Below are 18,301 nucleotides of genomic sequence, written 5' to 3' on the forward strand. Positions count from 1 at the left end.
TGGTCTGATCAGGAGCCAGGAGCCAGGAGCTTCTTCCTGGCCTCCCACATGGGTGCAGGGGCCCAAGCACTTGGGCCATCCTCCACTACTTTCCCAGGCCACAGCAGAGAGCTGGATTGGAAGTGGAGCAGCCGGGTCTCGAACCGGCGTCCATATGGGATGCCGGCAGTGCAGGCAGCGGCTTTACCCGCTACACCATAGCATTGGCCCTCTCAAAGATATTTTATTTATTAATTTTCTTTCTTTCTTTCTTTCTTTTTTTTTTTTTTTTTTTGACAGGCAGAGTGGACAGTGAGAGAGAGAGAGAGAAAGGTCTTCCTTTGCCGTTGGTTCACCCTCCAATGGCCGCCATGGCTGGCGTGCTGCGGCCGGCGCACCGCGCTGATCCGATAGCAGGAGCCAGGTACTTATCCTGGTCTCCCATGGGGTGCTGGGCCCAAGGACTTGGGCCATCCTCCACTGCACTCCCTGGCCACAGCAGAGAGCTGGCCTGGAAGAGGGGCAACCGGGACAGAATCCGGCGCCCCGACCGGGACTAGAACCTGGTGTGCTGGCGCCGCAAGGCGGAGGATTAGCCTAGTGAGCCACGGTGCCGGCCTATTTATTCATTTTCATGAGAGTATTCCTGAGGCAGTGAAAAGAACAAGATCAGAATAGGAGAAGGGCCATGATTTGTTCTTTTTATGTAGTCTAGGAATTGGTAAGTCTTCCAAAATACTTAATGGAGCAGGAATTGTCTGCCGGAACAGAATTCTGCCCTAAGGCTGCTTGCAGAACTCCCAAAGCAGGTTGGTGGTCTTGAGAGGTAGGGTGGGAGCGATTGAGAGACGTATTGTACACCTCTCTGTAGTTTCTGCTCCAGACATTGGCTCAGGGCCCTTGCCATTGCTTCTAGTGTCCTGACCCCCGACTGTCTGAATGAGCACCTCATGGGTGAATGATGAAAGGAGAAAGAAGAGTAAAAGATGAAAATCTCCTTTTAGGAGTTGTCATTTTAGAGGGGAATTGTTTTCACATGTCAGAACTATGCTGTTTCTGTGTCCTGAATCACTAAACAAGTGTAGGTATTTGAATACAAGCCATTTTATTTTAGATATTTAGCAGTCTTGCCTTAAGCACTGTTACCTTGTGGTCTCAGCTGTTTTTAAGAAACATTTTTCTTTGTTACAAGTTTTCCTAAGGAGAATGCATCTTCACCATTTACCCAAGCTAGAGTGCACTGGATCCGAGCTGTTACCAAAGTCCGGCTGCAGCTGCAAGAGGTAGGAACTCTGTTCTAATACTGGTTGGAACAATTTTTCTCTTGAAATTGGGAGACATATGGTGCTGGAGAAGCAGTCAGTTATTAGTCATCTTCTTACTGTGTGCTTCTGGGAATGCATTACAAGCCAGAGCCCTAAGAGATGAGAGCTGGCCTTGGCTTTGTTGTATGCTGATTAATGGAAATCAGATAGACCTGGTGGGTTGAGAACCTGAAGGTAAAGTTTACAAGCTTATTTTCAATACAGTCTTTTTCAGGAAGCCATTTTAGTTTGAGCTTAGGGGAGGGGACTATTTCAAGCTTTCTTAGGCCAGTTGTTCCCACTAGCCAGCCAGTTCAAGTACTACTGACTTTATTCTATGTGGGGCCAGAAACAATGTAAAGAAAATTTTTATGGGATTACCTAATTTAAGACCCGAGACATCAGTACATTAAGATCTGAAGCAATGTAAAAAATTAAAAAATAAATATTTTCATTTTCAGTGTAAATGAATTTGATATGTCTTTATCTGTTTGTCAATAGATTATCTTCAGGTGGAAGGAAGGGACATTTTTAAATGATGACAGGTTGCTGTCACTAGTACAAAACCTGGCAAATAAAAATGCAAGCATCCTCACTTAGGTTAGTACACACTCTAAAAAGTAATATTTTTAGAAATAATTTTAAACTTAGGGAAAAGTTGCATAAACAGTAGTGTAAAGAATTGTATCTCCTCACCCAGATGCTCCAGTTATTGGCAGTTCACGTTTGCATCCTCACCCTTCCTCCATTGTGACCAATCCGTTGGAGAGTAAATTACAGACATGGTGATCTGTCACTCCTAAATACTCCTGTTTGTGTTTCTCTAAAAATAAAGGCTACTTTGCTGTATAACCACAATGTAAACCTCTGAATCAGGAAAACAACAAGGACAACAATATCATCAAGACCCTGTCCAGATTTTGCCAACTGCCCCATTGCAGTGTCTCTTTTTCCTTGTTGATCCAGGATCCAATCCCAGGATGACAAGTTCATTAAGTAGCAATGTCTCTTTGGTCTCCTTCACTCTGGGGCAGTTTCTCAGTCTTGCTATCCTCAGCAGTTTTAAATGACATAGACCTTTCATTTTTGTAGCATGTTCTTCGTTTGAGTCAATCCAGTGTTTCCTCATGTCCATAATTTCTTGGCAGGAATTATACAAAAAATAATGCTGTGTTCTTTCAATGCATCACACCAGAAAACAGGTGATGGTGCCCGTCTCGTTTGTCTTACTGGCTTGGTTAGGTTGGTATTGGTATTGGCCCTTTGTAATTGCTGGGTGCTTTGTGGTAAGATCCTCTGAGACAGTGTGGTATCTTGTTCCTCTGCCAATCTCCACCTGGCAGCTCATTAGTCCATGGATGACTTCTGTTTACACCTAATTGTGGGTTGTCAAATGTACCTCTGTTTCCAGTATGCTTTCTACATTAATCACTTGGCATTCATAAAAAGGAGATTCCCTCTTCTTTCATTAATTTATCAGTAAGGACTCATAGATTCCTAATTTATTACATGAGTTGTAATTCATTACTGCCATTTATTTTGATGTTTAAATGTTCTAACTTCATACAAGCACTCTTAATTTGAACCTTCAGAGGGAAGATAATACTTTTTTTTTAAAGATTTATTTATTTATTCAAAAGTCAGAGTTACACAGAAGAGGAGAGACAGAGAGAGAGAGAGAGAAAGAGGACTTCCGTCCGCTGGTTCACCCCCCAATTGGCCGCAGCGGTTGGAGCTATGCCGATCCGAAGCCGGGAGCTTCTTCCGGGTCTCCCACTCGGGTGCAGGGGCCCAAGGACTTGGGTCATCTTTCACTGCTTTCCCAGGCCATAGCAGAGAGATGGATCGGAAGCGGAGCAGCCGGGTCTTAAACCAGTGCCCATAAGGGTTGCCGGCGCTTCAGGCCAGGGCGTTAACCCGCTGCACCACAGCGCCAGCCCCAGAAGATAATACTTTAATAATTATTGAAAATATAACTACATTGGAGAAAGCATTTTGAACGCATATGTTTTAAAAGGCTTCCATAGTTATATGTGTGTTCTTTTGTTATCAGAAACAATGCACATTACTGATAAAAACTCATAACTGCATACTCTAATAAATTAATCTTGGAAAGATACTATTGATATATTAAAAATATTTCTACTAAAATTTTTCAGGGAAATTTTACCTTATTAAAAATATATAAATGGTTCTAATTTTCTTGCAAGAACAACTAACATCAGAGAAGACAAAACATTATTAACCAGATTTCAACAAAACCTTTGAATAATTAGCATTTAGGAACCAATTATGGTTTCATTTGATGGATGTATGAGCATCTTTTTCTGCTATGAGAGCTTTGAAAACCTAAGTGAAATAATTGAATGTGGAGCCAGACCACACATCATTCTACAGCAAAATATTAAAATAAAATTTAAAAAATATCTGGGCATGTTATCTCATATTGCTTCCACTACAAACATTATTACTCCTAATATTTTTAGTAATAGTAAGAATATTGTTATCATTAATAATCATTTAAAATGTTGCTTTTATACTCTTCATATTTTAATTGTTATGATGTAATTAATGTAGTTTGTATATACATATAATTTTTTAAAGATTTATTTATTTGAAATTAGAGTTACAGAGTGAGAAGGAGAGAGAGAGGAAGAGAAAGAGAAAGAAAGAGAATATCTTCCATCCACTGGTTCACTCCCCAAATGGCAATAAGCCAGGAGCTTATTACTTTTTCTGGATCTCCCACGTGGGTGCAGGGGCCCAAGGACTTGGGCCATTCTCCACCACTTTCCCAGACACATTAGCAGGGATAAACCTACTGTGCCATGGCGCTGACACCAACAATAGTATTCTTAACACAAGTAAAATAACTGGCAGATGATTAGAGATGGCCAAGAGGGAAACACATCCAGAGTTTAAAGAGGGACCTTAATACGGTTTAAAAATAGAAGCAGAAGTGCACCATTTACACTTAAGATGAGATATGCAGGCAGATTGATGCAAGTTCTAAGAGAGAAAGAAGTTAAGCACAGCACAAGGATTTTTCCCCCCACGTAACTGGAAGCTTCATCTAGTCACTTCTTTACCCTCTGCCCAAGATAATTTTTATTTTTTATTTCTCATTCTTAAATTTCTTTATACAAGAGTAAGCCAAATGGAGAGGCTGGCATTTGGTACAGCAGTTAAGACAGCACTTGGGACACCTGCATTATATCAGAGTGTTTGGGTTTGAGTTCTGGCTCCTTTCCCAATTCTGGCCTTCTAAATTGATACCCTAGGAGGCTAAAGGTGATAGCTCAAGTACTTGTGTTCTTGCTCATTGAGTTATGGAATCCTGGCTTTGGCTTGGCTTAGCCCTGGCTGTTGTAGGCATTTGGAAAGTGAACTAGCAGATGGAAGGTAACTCTCAAGTGAGCCAGAAGGTATATCTTGCAAGAGAAAGGGAAGAGTTATTTATGAATGACTTTACTAACTACCTTCAAGTATATATACCTTCTATAGAGAGAGTACCAATTAACAACTCCTGGTAGTAATGTCACGAGGGTGCTTTTCTCCTCTCGAGCCCACCACAAAGTGACTTCTCACACTTGGGTTTTTGCTAGTCTGCTAGGTGAGTGTGTCTTGACAGTTTAAATTTGCAATTTTGTATTAGTAAAATAATAAATGTTGTTAGTAATTAATTTTCTGTGCATAGTCTTCATATTTTTTGCTGTTTTTCTATTAAGCTGTTGGTGGTTTTCTTACTAATTCTCAAGTGCTTTTTGTTTTTGGGAAATTAACTCTTTGCCTGTGATATGAGTTGCCAATATTTTCTCAGTGTACCATTGTGAGGGAAAATTTTTAAGTTTAATGGGACACATTTTCCTAATCCAGAAATTGGGAATAATAATAGCATCTTTCTCTTAAGATTATAAATTTTATCTGGTGAAGCTATGATTTTAAAAAAAAAAAAAGAAATGAGAAAAAAATATACTTCAATAGCCCTACATTGCCTTCATGAAAGAATAAAATCCTTTGTGATCTAGCTCAGTATGACTCAAATGTGCTTCATGGACCAGCCCAGTTCAGGATCTGTTCCTAGTCTTTGATGAATTAAGTACTAAAATTGAAAGGGAGCCTATAGAGGCTATTTGAATTGCCATGGCATCAAGCACATCGATGGTCTGATCTCATTAAACAGGGTATAGGCCCAAAATAATCCCTGGCATACTGGGAATTAAGAAAACAGATCCTTAACAAAAAGTAGTTTGAAAAGCCCTTATATAGACCCTATCTGCCTTTCCAGCTTTAATTCTTTCTGCTACCCTGTTTATACAACATTGAAATATGCAAAACTATTTATTCAAAAAGTCTCACTCTGCATTTGCCTGGAATACCCTTTCTTTTCATTCAGCTAGTTAAAAATCCAGCCCTTTATCAGTTTTTTAGATAAAATTTTTAGACTCTGTACTCTTTTTCTAGATCAGTGTTAACTGTGATGTGATGGAACTGCTTGTTTATTGGTATGTCTTTTCTGTACACTTTGCACGATTTTTGAATTTCAGAGCTATACTTTTTTTTATTGCTGGTATTCTGGCACCCAACATAGAACCTGGCAAAAAATGGTTAACCAACACTTAATGGATGTTCAGTCAAAAATGCCCACCATTATTTCCACAAAATTCTCCAGGTACTTCTTTATATTCTAATTCTATTTTACATTTTTTTCAAGGCTCATAACTTAAAACCAATAACAGCAAAATTTTAACTATTAACATTAGCTATGTTTTATAAGGAATTTTCATATACATGAATGTAAATTTACTGAATTTAGATAATATGTGGATTTTTGAAGTTTCTTTTGTGAGCTTTATTTGTTATTAAATATTTTTTAAATGATTTAATAATTTTTAAAAGATTTTTATTTATTTATTTGACAGGTAGAGTTACAGACAATGAGAGAGACAAAGAGACAGAGAGAAAGGTCTTCCTTCCATTGTTTCACTCCCCAAATGGCCACTACAGCCAGAGCTACGCCAATCTAAAGCCAGGAGCCAGGAGCCAGGTGCCTCCTCCTGGTCTCCCATGTGGGTGCAGAGGGCCAAGCACTTGAGCCATCCTCCACTGCCTTCCCCGGCCATAGCAGAGAGCTGGATCAAAAGAGGAGCAACTGGGACTAAAACCCAGAGCCCACATGGGATGCCGGCACTGCAGGCGGAGGATTAACCAAGTGAGCCGTGGTGCCGGCCCCTGATTTAATAATTATTAATAGATTAATAGCATATCATCATGTGGATGTTCTGTAACAATTGTTTCTTTACTATTATAGATAATGCTGTAATGAGCATCATTATGTACCAATCTGCTTTCATTTCCAATTATTTCTTTAGATTTCTTACAATAGATTCAAATCAATACTGTTAAAGACTGTTCTTTTTAAAGACGTCTGATAAACTTCTGAATTTATTTTCAGAGAAGATTTTCCAGCTTGCACTTTGAGTAGTTGAATGTGCTGTACCAACACTGAATATTATCATTTTAGGAAATGGTTGCCAGTTAGACAGAAGAATGGTATCCCATTGTTTCAGTTTTCATTTCTCTGCTTATTTGTGATTTGAGTTTACATGTTATTTATAAGTATTTAGCTGATATCGCATTAAGTATACTTTGAGAAACTGCCTTAGAAACCTAGCTACATTTATGTCATTCTTGTTCAATTTCCAGCAACTTGAGAGAAGATATCACACAGGGTCATCTTTGAATCTTCCAGGCTGGTTGAACATCTGGCCATTTGCACTTAATAGTGTTTGATGACACTGATAATGCTGATGAGGCAGTAATGTTGGCAGTGTGGGTGGGAATGGATATAAATCTGTACCTTATTTGGTTTAGCTGCAGAAAAATCTGGGGGAGGAGGTGAGACTTCGAGCTCTAGAAACAGAGAGTGTGGTGGCAGCAGGTGGGTGGGTGTTCCAGGTGGAAGGGACAGTGAAGGAGAACGCTTGGAGACAGGCCATAGGAAGGCTTGACAGGAGCTTTCAGGTTGTTGAAGAAAGCTGACGAAGGAGAGCCTTGGTAGGTAGGGTTAGAACCAGTTAGATAGGTGGGAAGACTTGTATTTAAGTCCCAGGAGATCCAGCATGGCTGCTGGTCAGCTCGAGAGATGGTTCAGCATTTTCTCGAAGATCGCAGAGAAAGTGAATTAGCTTCTTTCCTGTAAAGCTGTTCTTACTTATGACTTCTTTCCTGCCCAATAATTAAAACCCCGAAGAAGGGGGTCCTTGCAGGACCCCTCCTCTCAGACTGAATTGCATCGGGGAAATGCTGTGGATAATTGTAAACTCCAGGCTCTCCTGTGATTGGGGCTGCTCCCTTAACCCTTTGCCTTCATGAAGACTGCCAGCTTCTGAGCCCTCCTTTTTCACCTAGCCTTTCATGTCTCTCCCTACCATTGCTGTTCTAATATTTTAAAAAACTCAAGGGCCAGCATTGTGTGTAGTGGTTAAAGTGGCTGTCTGCATCGGCATACCATTTGGGTGCTAGTTTGTGTCTTGGCTGCTCCACTTAGCATTCAGCTCCCTGTTAATGGCCTGGGAAAGCACAGGAAATGGCCCAAGTGCTTGGACCCCTGAACCCACATGGGAGACCTGGATGAAGCTCCTGGCTTCAGCCTGGCCTGGCCCAATCCTGGCAGTTAGCGCCAAGTGGGGATTGAACCTGTAGATGGAAGAGCTCTCTTTTTCTCTCCGTAATTCTGACTTTCAAATAAGGTAAATCTTTAAAAAGGAAGTTAAATAATATTTTGAATAAGCAATAAATGTGAAAATATGAAAGTAGATACATATGTGTGTGTGTATGTTTCACTCATATTTTAGATTTTCAAGGCTCCAGTCCACTTTTCCCCATGTCATTGTTACCTGTATGTTGTGAATCAGTCCATATAAATCATGCATTTACAAGCATATATGTGCATAGATACATGTTTGTGTGTATTTACACATTATCCTTTATCTTGCTTTTTTCACTTGCTGCTATATCTTGGAGATTGTTCCATTATTGGTAGAAATAGAGCTATAGCTATAGCTATATTAAGAGTTATATAGTTTTTCTATTAGTACAAATGGTGGCACCACTTTTAAAATTAGCTACATGTGGCCAACGTCATGGCTCAGTTGGCTAATCCTCTTCCTGTGGCACCGGTACCCCGGGTTCTAGTCCTGGTTAGGGCACCGGATTCTGTCCCGATTGCTCCTCTTCCAGTCCAGCTCTCTGCTGTGGCCCAGGAAGGCAGTGGAGGATGGCCCAAGTGCTTGGCCCCTGCACCCGCATGGGAGCCAGGAGGAAGCACCTGGCTCCTGGCTTCAGATCGGCCATGGCAGCCATTTTGGGGGTGAACCTACAGAAGGAAGACCTTTCTCTCTGTCTCTCTCTGACTGTCTAACTCTGCCTGTCAAAAATTAGCTACATAATATTTCTTCCTATGGATGTATTATAATTTATTCTGTCCTCTGTTGGTAGATCTTTATTTGTAAAACTGTTTAAGCAAATCCTGTACATGTCTGAATACTTCTAAAATCTCCTAACCACAGCTTTTGGCTTCCCCCTTCCAGCTCATAGTAAGCCCTCCTCAAGAACAAGTCCTACTTTCATTTCTCCAGTCAGAGACCTCTCCCTGGGCAAAGGGCAATAGCTGCTGTTCTGAATGCTATGAGAGGACTTTGCTACCCACAGCCCCTTCTGCCTTTTCTTATTTGATAGCTGAGACCAGAACCTTCCAACTATCTGAAACCTGTCTGTCTTCTGAAGCAATCTTCAGAGGGGACTATGCCATTTTTTAAGCTCCATATATTACCAGGTCGGGAATGTTACCTCTGCCACTTCCAAAACATGAGCAGATCCTACTTAACCCATGTCTGCACCCTCCCCCTTTCTTATTGCACTTAGATTCCAACTTTCCTGTAATTCCCCATTCATTCATTGAAAACTCTAGAAACTATAATATTGTCTTTCTAGTTTTTGGTTTTGGTTTTGTGTTGTTTGAGAGGCAGAGAGAGCAAGAGAGCTCCTATCTACTGGTTCACTCCTTAAATATACACAATACCTGTAACTGTGCCAGGGCTGAATTTAGGAGCCAGGAACTCAATCCAGGTTTCCCAGGTAGGTGACAAGAACCCAATTACTTGAGCCATCATCACTGCTGAGGTTCTTCATTAGCAGGAACCTAAAATCAGGAGCTGGAGCCAAGAGTTGAACCCAGTACTGTGATGTGGGACATGGGTGCATTAATTGGCATCTTTACCACTAAGGTAAATGTCTGCTTCCATTGTTTTCCTTAAACATTACTGCTGTCATAATACTTGTTGTTGCTATCACAATAACCACATTCATTGAAAGCTGCTATAGCTTCAGCAAAATACCAGGTGCTTTACATGCATTTATCCATGAATTCCTCACAATAATTCGATTATTTAGGCTTATTTACAAGGACCATTTTATAGATGAAGGAACTAGGTATTTAGAAAGGTCCAAGATCACCCAGCTAGTAAGACTTAGAACTGAGATTCCAATCTAGATCTATTTCATTTTAAAGCCTGTTTGTTTTCTTCTGCTATAATCTTAGAAGGGTGTTTTCCAAACCACATTCTACAGAACTCCAGTCTAGAGCTGTTAATAAATGTCACCAACAAGAGGGTTCTGTGATCACAGAAATTTGGAAAACACTGAGTTCAGTAGACTGAAATGCCAATAAATTGCTCTTTGATGGGACTTCTCCGACTTGAATGTTTAGGCCAGTTGTGAGGGTAGTATTATATGCACAATATCATTGTAAAATTACCTCTCCATGTCCTTTTGGAAGAACTTTGTGTAAAACTTTTTTCCAAGGAATACACGTGAGGATCGTCTATCTCTGGAGATTTCATTGCCATTTCTTTAAAATTGTATTTGTGAAGCCATCAGTGAGTTCCTAAGACTTAATCTAGTGGTTGCTTTTCAGCTGTGTGTCACTGGACCTCTCCGTACCATTTGACCGTTTTGAACACTCCCTCTTCCTTAGATGTCTAAGAAACCATTCCCACATCTCTTCTGATCTCTTTTAAGTCTCATCTCCCTTTTCTTGATTTCTCTCTTTGCATACTTAAATGTTGGTCTTTCTGGGGTTCTTTCCTCAATATTTTTTTCATATAGTTATGTACATTCCTCATGAAATCTCACTATTATGTCAACAACCACCTGAATGGAGCGCTTCCCCATCTGTATAAAAAGCCTAGATTTCTCTCCTGAACTCTGGACTCAAATTTCCAGCTACTTCTTGGACACTCACTTGTCCCATCAACATCTCAAATTCAACATTTTCTAACAAAAAGATACCACCTCTCCAAAAATGGTTTTGGATCCTGTATTTTGTCGCCATGCTTCTCAGAGCAATGCTGAATTCTTTAAATGTGATGGGGTTCTTGAGAAGAAAGAGAAAGCAAAGCCATTGCCATTCCTTTTAATTTGAAAAAGAATTATGAGCCAAAGGAGTTTCTCTTATTTTCTGAGGGAGGGAAGGACAAGATAGCTGCTTTCTTGTGCACATAAGAGTTACTCTAGAAATATATTTGTTGACAGAGTAAATGAGAAAGTTACAGTGTAGGGAAGCTTGCTTTCTTGCATTCAATGTAGTTGCTTTGTGGAGAGGAATAAGGCAGATTTTCCTGCCTGAAAATCTTGAGAAAACTAGAAGTCATTCCTGTACTTGCCGGTGCTCATTTTGGGTTATACGATTGTTTTTTACATTCTGAAATTTCATATTTTACCAGCTATTCATGGCCCTTCCTCTGCTCAACCAAAACTTGCTCCCTTTTCTTTTTTTTTTTTTTTTTTTTTTTGACAGGCAGAGTGGACAGTGAGAGAGAGAGACAGAGAGAAAGGTCTTCCTTTGCCGTTGGTTCACCCTCCAATGGCCGCCGCGGCCGGCGCGCTACGGCCGGCGCACCGCGCTGATCCGATGGCAGGAGCCAGGAGCCAGGTGCTTTTTCCTGGTCTCCCATGGGGTGCAGGGCCCAAGCACCTGGGCCATCCTCCACTGCACTCCCTGGCCACAGTAGAGAGCTGGCCTGGAAGAAGGGCAACCGGGACAGAATCCGGCGCCCCAACCTGGACTAGAACCCGGTGTGCCGGCGCCGCTAGGCGGAGGATTAGCCTAGTGAGCCGCGGCGCTGGCCTGCTCCCTTTTCTTCTCAGGATTCTAAAGTGAATTAGAAGGATAGCATGCTTGCTTAGTTTTATATTAAGTTCAAAAGTAGGCAAAAGAAGTCATGGTATTTGAGGTCCAGACAGTGATTACTTTTGCAAGAGGGAGTTGATAAGGACTAGATAAAAGCACAGTAGAGTTTCTGGAGTTTTGATGATATTGTTTCTTGATACGAATTCTTGTTTACAATGTTGTAAAAATATACCTTTGATTTATATACTTTTTAATATGCATATTATAATTCAAATCAAATTTTTTAAAAACCATATGAAATAGCATTGAAATATAATTTCATTTTATTATTGCTTATAGCCCTTGTTTATTATCCTGTTGGACTATGGTCTTTTTATTTGTCAAACTCTTTAATAGAGCTATTAAGGTTTTGACCATAATATAAATTAAAAATATGTTATCTTAAAAGAATCACAAAAAAGTAAAAGAAAAATAGCACTGAAATGCAGAATAAGGACTGTGCCTAACTTTATATCCCTGATGCCTGGCACTCTGCCAGCTCATAAATAATGATATGAGTAAATGGATAAATTAAACCTCTTGCTTAAAAACATTTTAATTTTTCTATCTACTATGTCTTAGTCTGTTTTTCTGTTACTATAACTGAACAGACTAGGTAATTTATAGAGAACAGAGGTTTATCTAGGTCATAGTTCTGGGGGCTGGGAAGCCTAAAAGCATGCTGTTGGTGTTTGTTCAGCGTCTAGTAAGGACCTTCCTGCTACATGGTAACATGTAGAGGACATTACATGGCAAGACAGAGCAAGCTAGCCAGCGAGAGCGCACTTTCATATGAAAGCCAATTCTGTGATATTTCATTAATTCACCTCTCAAGGGTCCCGCTTCTCAACACTGCTGCTTTAGAGACCAGCTTTCCAACACATGAACTTTGGGGAGACAAATCCAAACTATAGTGCACTAGTAGATAAATTATAGTCTCAACTTTTTAGCCTGGCATCCATGAACATCCATGAGCACCCATGACTTGGTCCAATTTGTTTTTCTGACCTTCATCAACCCAGAAGGCTACAGTGCATTTGAAAGCACTTGGGCCTGAGTTTGAAATATGACTCTACCGTTTGTTCCAAGTCACCTATCCTTTTAGATAACTTGGTTTTCTCATTTTTGAATTGAATATCTAACATGTTAGTGGATGCATAATATGGTATGGTTGACCAGGGCCTGGTGTGTTGTTAGCATTCAGGAAATGCTAATTTACTTTCCTTTGACAGTGAGAGAGAGAGAGAGAGTCAGAGAGAAAGGTCTTCCTTCCGTTGGTTCATCCCCAAAATGGCCACTATGGCCTGCGCGCTGCGCTGATCTGAAGCCAGGAGCCAGGTGCTACCTCCTGGTCTCCCATGCGGGTGCAGGGCCCAAGCACTTGGGCCATCCTCCACTGCCTTCTTGGGCCACAGCAGAGAGCTGGACTGGAAGAGGAGCAACCGGGAATCCAGTGCCCAAACCAGGATTAGAACCCGGAATACCGGCGCTGTAGGCGGAGGATTAGCCTAGTGAGCCACGGCGCCGGCCTAGCACATTCTTTTTTTCTCCCTTTCTAATCTTTGCTCATCCTGAATCTTCTACCTTGAATACCCTTTTTTATCTTTAGTTTCCACCTATTGAAATGGTATACAGCCTTTGTATCAAAGCTCAGATATCACCTTCCTGGAGCCTTCCCTAACTCCCATCCCAAAGCAGCACGTCTAAAGCTGGAAATATTTGCCTCTCTCAAATTCTCACATATTTTAAGAGTGTCTCTTGTAATGCATGTTAGTCACTCACTCTAGCCTTAAGGAGTTACAAAGGCTGTCCTCACTCTAGAGGCTCCCAAAGAATAGGCACTCTAAGCGAGCTGTTACCCTGCAGGCAGGAGCTCTGTCAGTTGGAATAAACTGGGGCATGAAAAGGCAGGTTGAAAAAACTGCTTTAGGCCTTTGATACTCTTTTTGTGCTTCCTTTTGCACTAGGAGAAATTCAGATGTCTAGTTGAGATTGTGGACCCAGAGCAAGAAGTCAAGTTGCAGACTTTATCTCCATATTTCTGACTTTTTTAAAAATAAAGATTCCACATGTGAGACCATACAGTATTTTTTTCTGCATCTGACTTATTTCACTTAGCATTGTGTATTCCAATCCATCCATGTTGTAGCAAATGCCATGATCTCCTTTTTCAAGACTGAGTACTATCCCATTTATATATCTGCATTTGTAGTTTATATATATAATTTCCTTTATTTGTCCATTCAATTACAGACACAGATTATTTCTGTATCTTGGCTTTTATAAATAATGTTACAATGCACATAGGTGGGTAGACATCTTTACCAGGTGATGATTTCATCATCTTTGAGTATAAACCCATGAGGGATTGCGCTGGGTCATGTGGTTCTGTTCTTAGTTTCTTTATGATACTTCATACTGATTTCTATACTAGCTGTGGCTGTACCAATCTACATCCCCACCAAAGTGTGTTAGGGTTCCCTGTACTCCATACCCTTGCCAACTTTTGTTCTCTCATGTCTTTTTCATAATATCTGTCCTAATAGGTATAAGGTGATATCTCATAGTGGTTTTAATTTGTTTTTCCCTGATGATTAGAAATGTTGAGCATGTTTTCATATACCTTTTATTCTTAAAATATTAATTAATTTATTTAAAAGGCAGAAAGAAAGTCTCCCATCTAATTCACTTCCCAAATACCCACAACAGCCGGGGCTGGGCCAGGCTGAAGCCAGGAGCCCAGAACTCAATTTGGGTCTCTGATGTGGGTGACGGGAATCAAGTACTTGAGCTGCCTCCCGGTGTGTGCATTAGCAAGAAGCTGGAATTGGAAGCAGAGCTAGAACTCCAGCACAGGTACTCCAGTAAGAGATGGAGAAGTCCCAAGTGGCATCTTAACTGCTTTGCCAAATACCTGTCCCCTTTTCTCCATTTTTATGTCTTTGGAGAAATGTCTCTTCAAATCCTCTGCCCATTTGCAAATCAAGTTATTTGGTTTTTTGCTGTTGAGTTGTAAGAGTTCTTTCTAAGTTTTAAATATTAGCCCCTTATCAGATATGTGGTTACCATATATCTTTTCCTGTTCCATAGATTGCCTTTTCATTTTGTTGATTGTTTCCTTTGCTGTACAAAAAGATTTTTCATTTGCTGTCTTTATCTATCATCTATGTATATATGTATGTATGTATGTATGTATGTATGTTTTATAGCTGTAAAGAAGCCTTTTGATACTGCCTGGCTTATGAAGGCCTTGCAGGAATCTAAGTCTTAAGTCTTCTCTTATTTTCTGAGGGAGGGAAGGACAAGATAGTGCCTTGGTGACCTAAAACATGTAGATGAAAAACTGTAGTTCAGGGATTCAGAGATCTTATTCTGGGCCACATGTTTTCTTGTTTCTGTTTTCCATTGTGTGTACAAGCCTTAACTCCTTTGCTAAGTCAAAGTCAAGCAAAACATATGGAGATTAAGCTCCATGCAAAAAGCTTTTAATTTGGGAACCATAAAGAATAGGATTGCAATCCAGGACACACATGCATAGGCCAGTGTGGTCTCCATTATGTCTGAGGAACAGCAGAAAGGTTGAGATTTTATTGGGGAAAGAGAAAAACTGTGTGAGATGTTTTGAAAGAAAGCTCATTGGCATTTATGGCATTATGCAGGAGCTGACAAGTTCCAACTGGTGAGCAACTTCAGTTGCTAAGTAAAACCAATCAGAGTCAAAGCAGACTTTTCGTTAGACTGGCCTTTCAAAACAATGTGTCAGGCAAGTGTTCTTGTGCAAGTAGCTAGCTGTCCTTGTGCTGCTAGCTGTGCCTGTGATAGTTCCTATTTTCAGGCAAATCATGGCCTTCCCTGGCTCTATTTGTCATGCTTTGACATAAGTGACTCCATTTTGAATCTGACAACTTTCACAGCTAGAGTGATTACATTTGAGGTCAGGAACTGATTTCCAATTTCTAGCACGGCTCCTAATGCTTAATAAACACTCAGCAAAGTTTTATAGAATGAACACATAAAAATATAAAATGGTATTATAAGGCCATAAGTAATTGATTGCAAAAGGAATAATTAACACTTCTGACCCCAAAAAAAAGTCCCTTGAGATTTTGGGTTAGTGTGGTCAGAGAAGTTTTGACAGAAGAATTCCCAAAGGATACTAAGTCAACAGTTGTTTTTAAGTATCAAGAAATGTCCAAGAAATAGAGTAATATTAGTTTGAAAAAATAGAGATCAAGGGAAATTTGCTTCCTATGTTTATAAGCACATTGTCCTTAAGGAGACCCATGGCTTCTTGCAAATAGGAGCAGGTTGTATTCTTTTTTGTGAACCAGGAAGCCGAGATTTTTACCAGCTTCAAAACAGGCACATCCTGAAGTACTGTCTTAGTGTAGCAAATAAGACTTCTTGAAGTCAAAGAAAGAGGTAAGTTATAGTCCCAATCCTTGTGCTTCTACTTCCATTTGTTGCCATCTTCAATCATGCTAAAGAAATGTGTTTATTCAGTCCACACCTGAGGACATTCAGACATTAAATAACCAGAGATGACAAGTTAGGAAGGGCATTCCAGATGAAAAAATCAACATCCTGGAGCATTTCTTTTGCGACAGGTAAGGTAAAAACTGTTGTTGGCTTATGTGATATCTTTCCTTCCAAGTCCTTTCTTGTTTCTGACAATTCCATCTTTGTTTCCTTCACAGCATTTTTCTTCTGCTTGCCTGTTAAAATTTAATGACTCCCAGGTTCTGTTCTCCACATCCTTCTCTTTTGTAAATAATCTCACGCACATTTTTACCTGTGACTTAGGAATCTCAAATTGCGGTCTCTACCTTAGCCACCTTTCATGAGCTCCAGACTTGTGTATCCAACTGCCTATGGATATTGTTACCTGTATGATTATAGGCACGTTATACATTGTGTTTGGACTGTACTCACCATCTTGTGTTTTTCTTCTACTCCCTCCTTTTGTCTCACTCAAGCATAAAATCTAATACTCCTCTCACTGAGAATATATAATATGGGTACAATTCCCAGTGCTATAACATTTCCCACATTAGGCAATGAACTCACTAAAGGCAAGGATCATATCTTTTTATCATGCTGTGCCAGGTACAGCAATGCTTAGATATTTAATAGGTGTTCACTTATTTTTATTTTTTATTTTTGTGGAATCGTTTTAGTAATTCTGAAGTGTTCTGTTTCAGTTTGCTAGGGTTGTCATAACAAACTACTGCAGATTGGGTGCTTAAACAGCAGAAATTAATCTATCTATCTATCTATCTTTCTTTCTTTCTCTTTCTTTCTCTCTTTCTCTCTCTCTCCCCTTCCTTCCTTCCTTCCTTTCCTTTTCTTTTCTTTCAAGATTTATTTACTTGAAAGGCAGTTACAGAGAAAGAGAGGAAAGGAGACAGAAAGAAAGATCTTCCATTCATGTGGCCTCAAAGGCCTGGGTTGGACCAAGCCAGGGCCAGGTTCCAGGAACTCCATCCAGGTCTCCCATGTAGGTGGCAGGAGACCAAGCAATTGGACCATCTTTTCCACTGCTTTCCCAGGCCATTGGCAAGGAGCTGGATGGGAAGTGGAATAGTCAGGACTTGAGCCAGAGCTCATAGGAGAGGCTAACATTGTAGGCAGCAGCCTAACCTGCTGTGCCATATGCCAGCCCCAACAGAAATTTCTTGACTCACAGTTCTCGAGGTGAGAAGTCCAAAACCAAGCAGGATTAGCTTCTTTTGAGAGCTATGATGAAAGGCTGTGCTTGGTTCTTTCTCCTTGACTTATAGTTGGACATATTCTCCCTAAGTCCTTTCTTTTCTTAAATTTTTAAAGATTTTATTTATTTATTTATTTTAAAGGCTGAGTTACAAGAGGCAGAGGCAGAAAAAGAGAAAAGTCTTCCATCTGCTGGTTCACCCCCAAATGGCTGCACTGGCCAGAGCTGGTCCGATCAGAAGCCAGGAGCCAGGAGTTTCTTCCAGGTCTCCCACGAGGGTACAGGGGCCCAAGGACTTGGGCCATCCTCTGCTGCTTTCCCAGGCCATAGCAGAGAGCTGGGTCAGAAGTGGAGCGGCCGAGACTTGAACCGGCACCTATATGGGATGCCAGCATTGCAGGCGGTGGCTTTACCCACTAAGCCACAGTGCCAGCCCCCCAAGTCCTTTCTTTATGCATATCTACATATTCAAATTTCCCTTTCTTCTGAAGTCACCAGCCACACTAATTAGAGCCTGTCTTTGGACCTCATTTTACTTAATTTCCTCTCTAAAATCCCAATTAAAGTTACATTATGAAGTAGTGAATCTTAGGATTTCCATATATTAATTTTGAAGGAATTCAGTTTTCCTTAGTCCATTTGGGCTGCTAGAACAAAATATCACAAACTGTTTGCTTATAAGCAATAAGAATGTATTTCTCACAGTTCTGGATGCTGGAAAGTTCAAAATCAAGGTGCTTTGTTTCCATGTAATGGAAGGGTTGAAAGCATTCCCTTGGACCTATTTTAAAGAGTGTCCTCATAATCTAATCATCTTCCCAAAGGACAGCCCCCCCACACACACCTCCTAATACCATCCCTTGAGGGCTAAGATATCAATCTATAAAATTTGGAAGGATGCAAACTGTTTTTACTGTTTTGATTCCAAGTATTATTTTCTGGCAAACACTTGGGAAGGTTTCTAGCCTCCTCACCATTCTTTTTTCTTTCTTTTTTTTTTTTTTTTAAGTTTTATTTGAAAGACAGAGTTACAGAGAGACAGAGGCAGAGAAAGAGATCTTCCATCCGCTGGTTCAC

At 40.3% G+C, this 18,301-nt stretch overlaps 1 protein-coding gene across 19 annotated transcripts in view; it reads left to right on the forward strand.

Moving 5' to 3' along the window:
• Positions 1–18,301, forward strand: part of UNC13B (unc-13 homolog B) — a 267,751-nt gene that overhangs the window by 186,486 nt on the left and 62,964 nt on the right. For all 19 annotated transcript variants that reach the window (XM_089300153.1, XM_089300158.1, XM_089300170.1 and 16 more), the window contains one exon: positions 1,172–1,262. In XM_089300153.1, coding sequence (XP_089156279.1) covers positions 1,172–1,262 — 91 coding nt within the window. The remainder of the gene's footprint in view (positions 1–1,171; positions 1,263–18,301) is intronic.

The sequence above is a fragment of the Oryctolagus cuniculus genome, chromosome 1 (assembly GCF_051225735.1).
Source record: "Oryctolagus cuniculus isolate XC-2025 breed Fujian yellow rabbit chromosome 1, ASM5122573v1, whole genome shotgun sequence".
Taxonomy (NCBI): Eukaryota; Metazoa; Chordata; class Mammalia; order Lagomorpha; family Leporidae; genus Oryctolagus; species Oryctolagus cuniculus.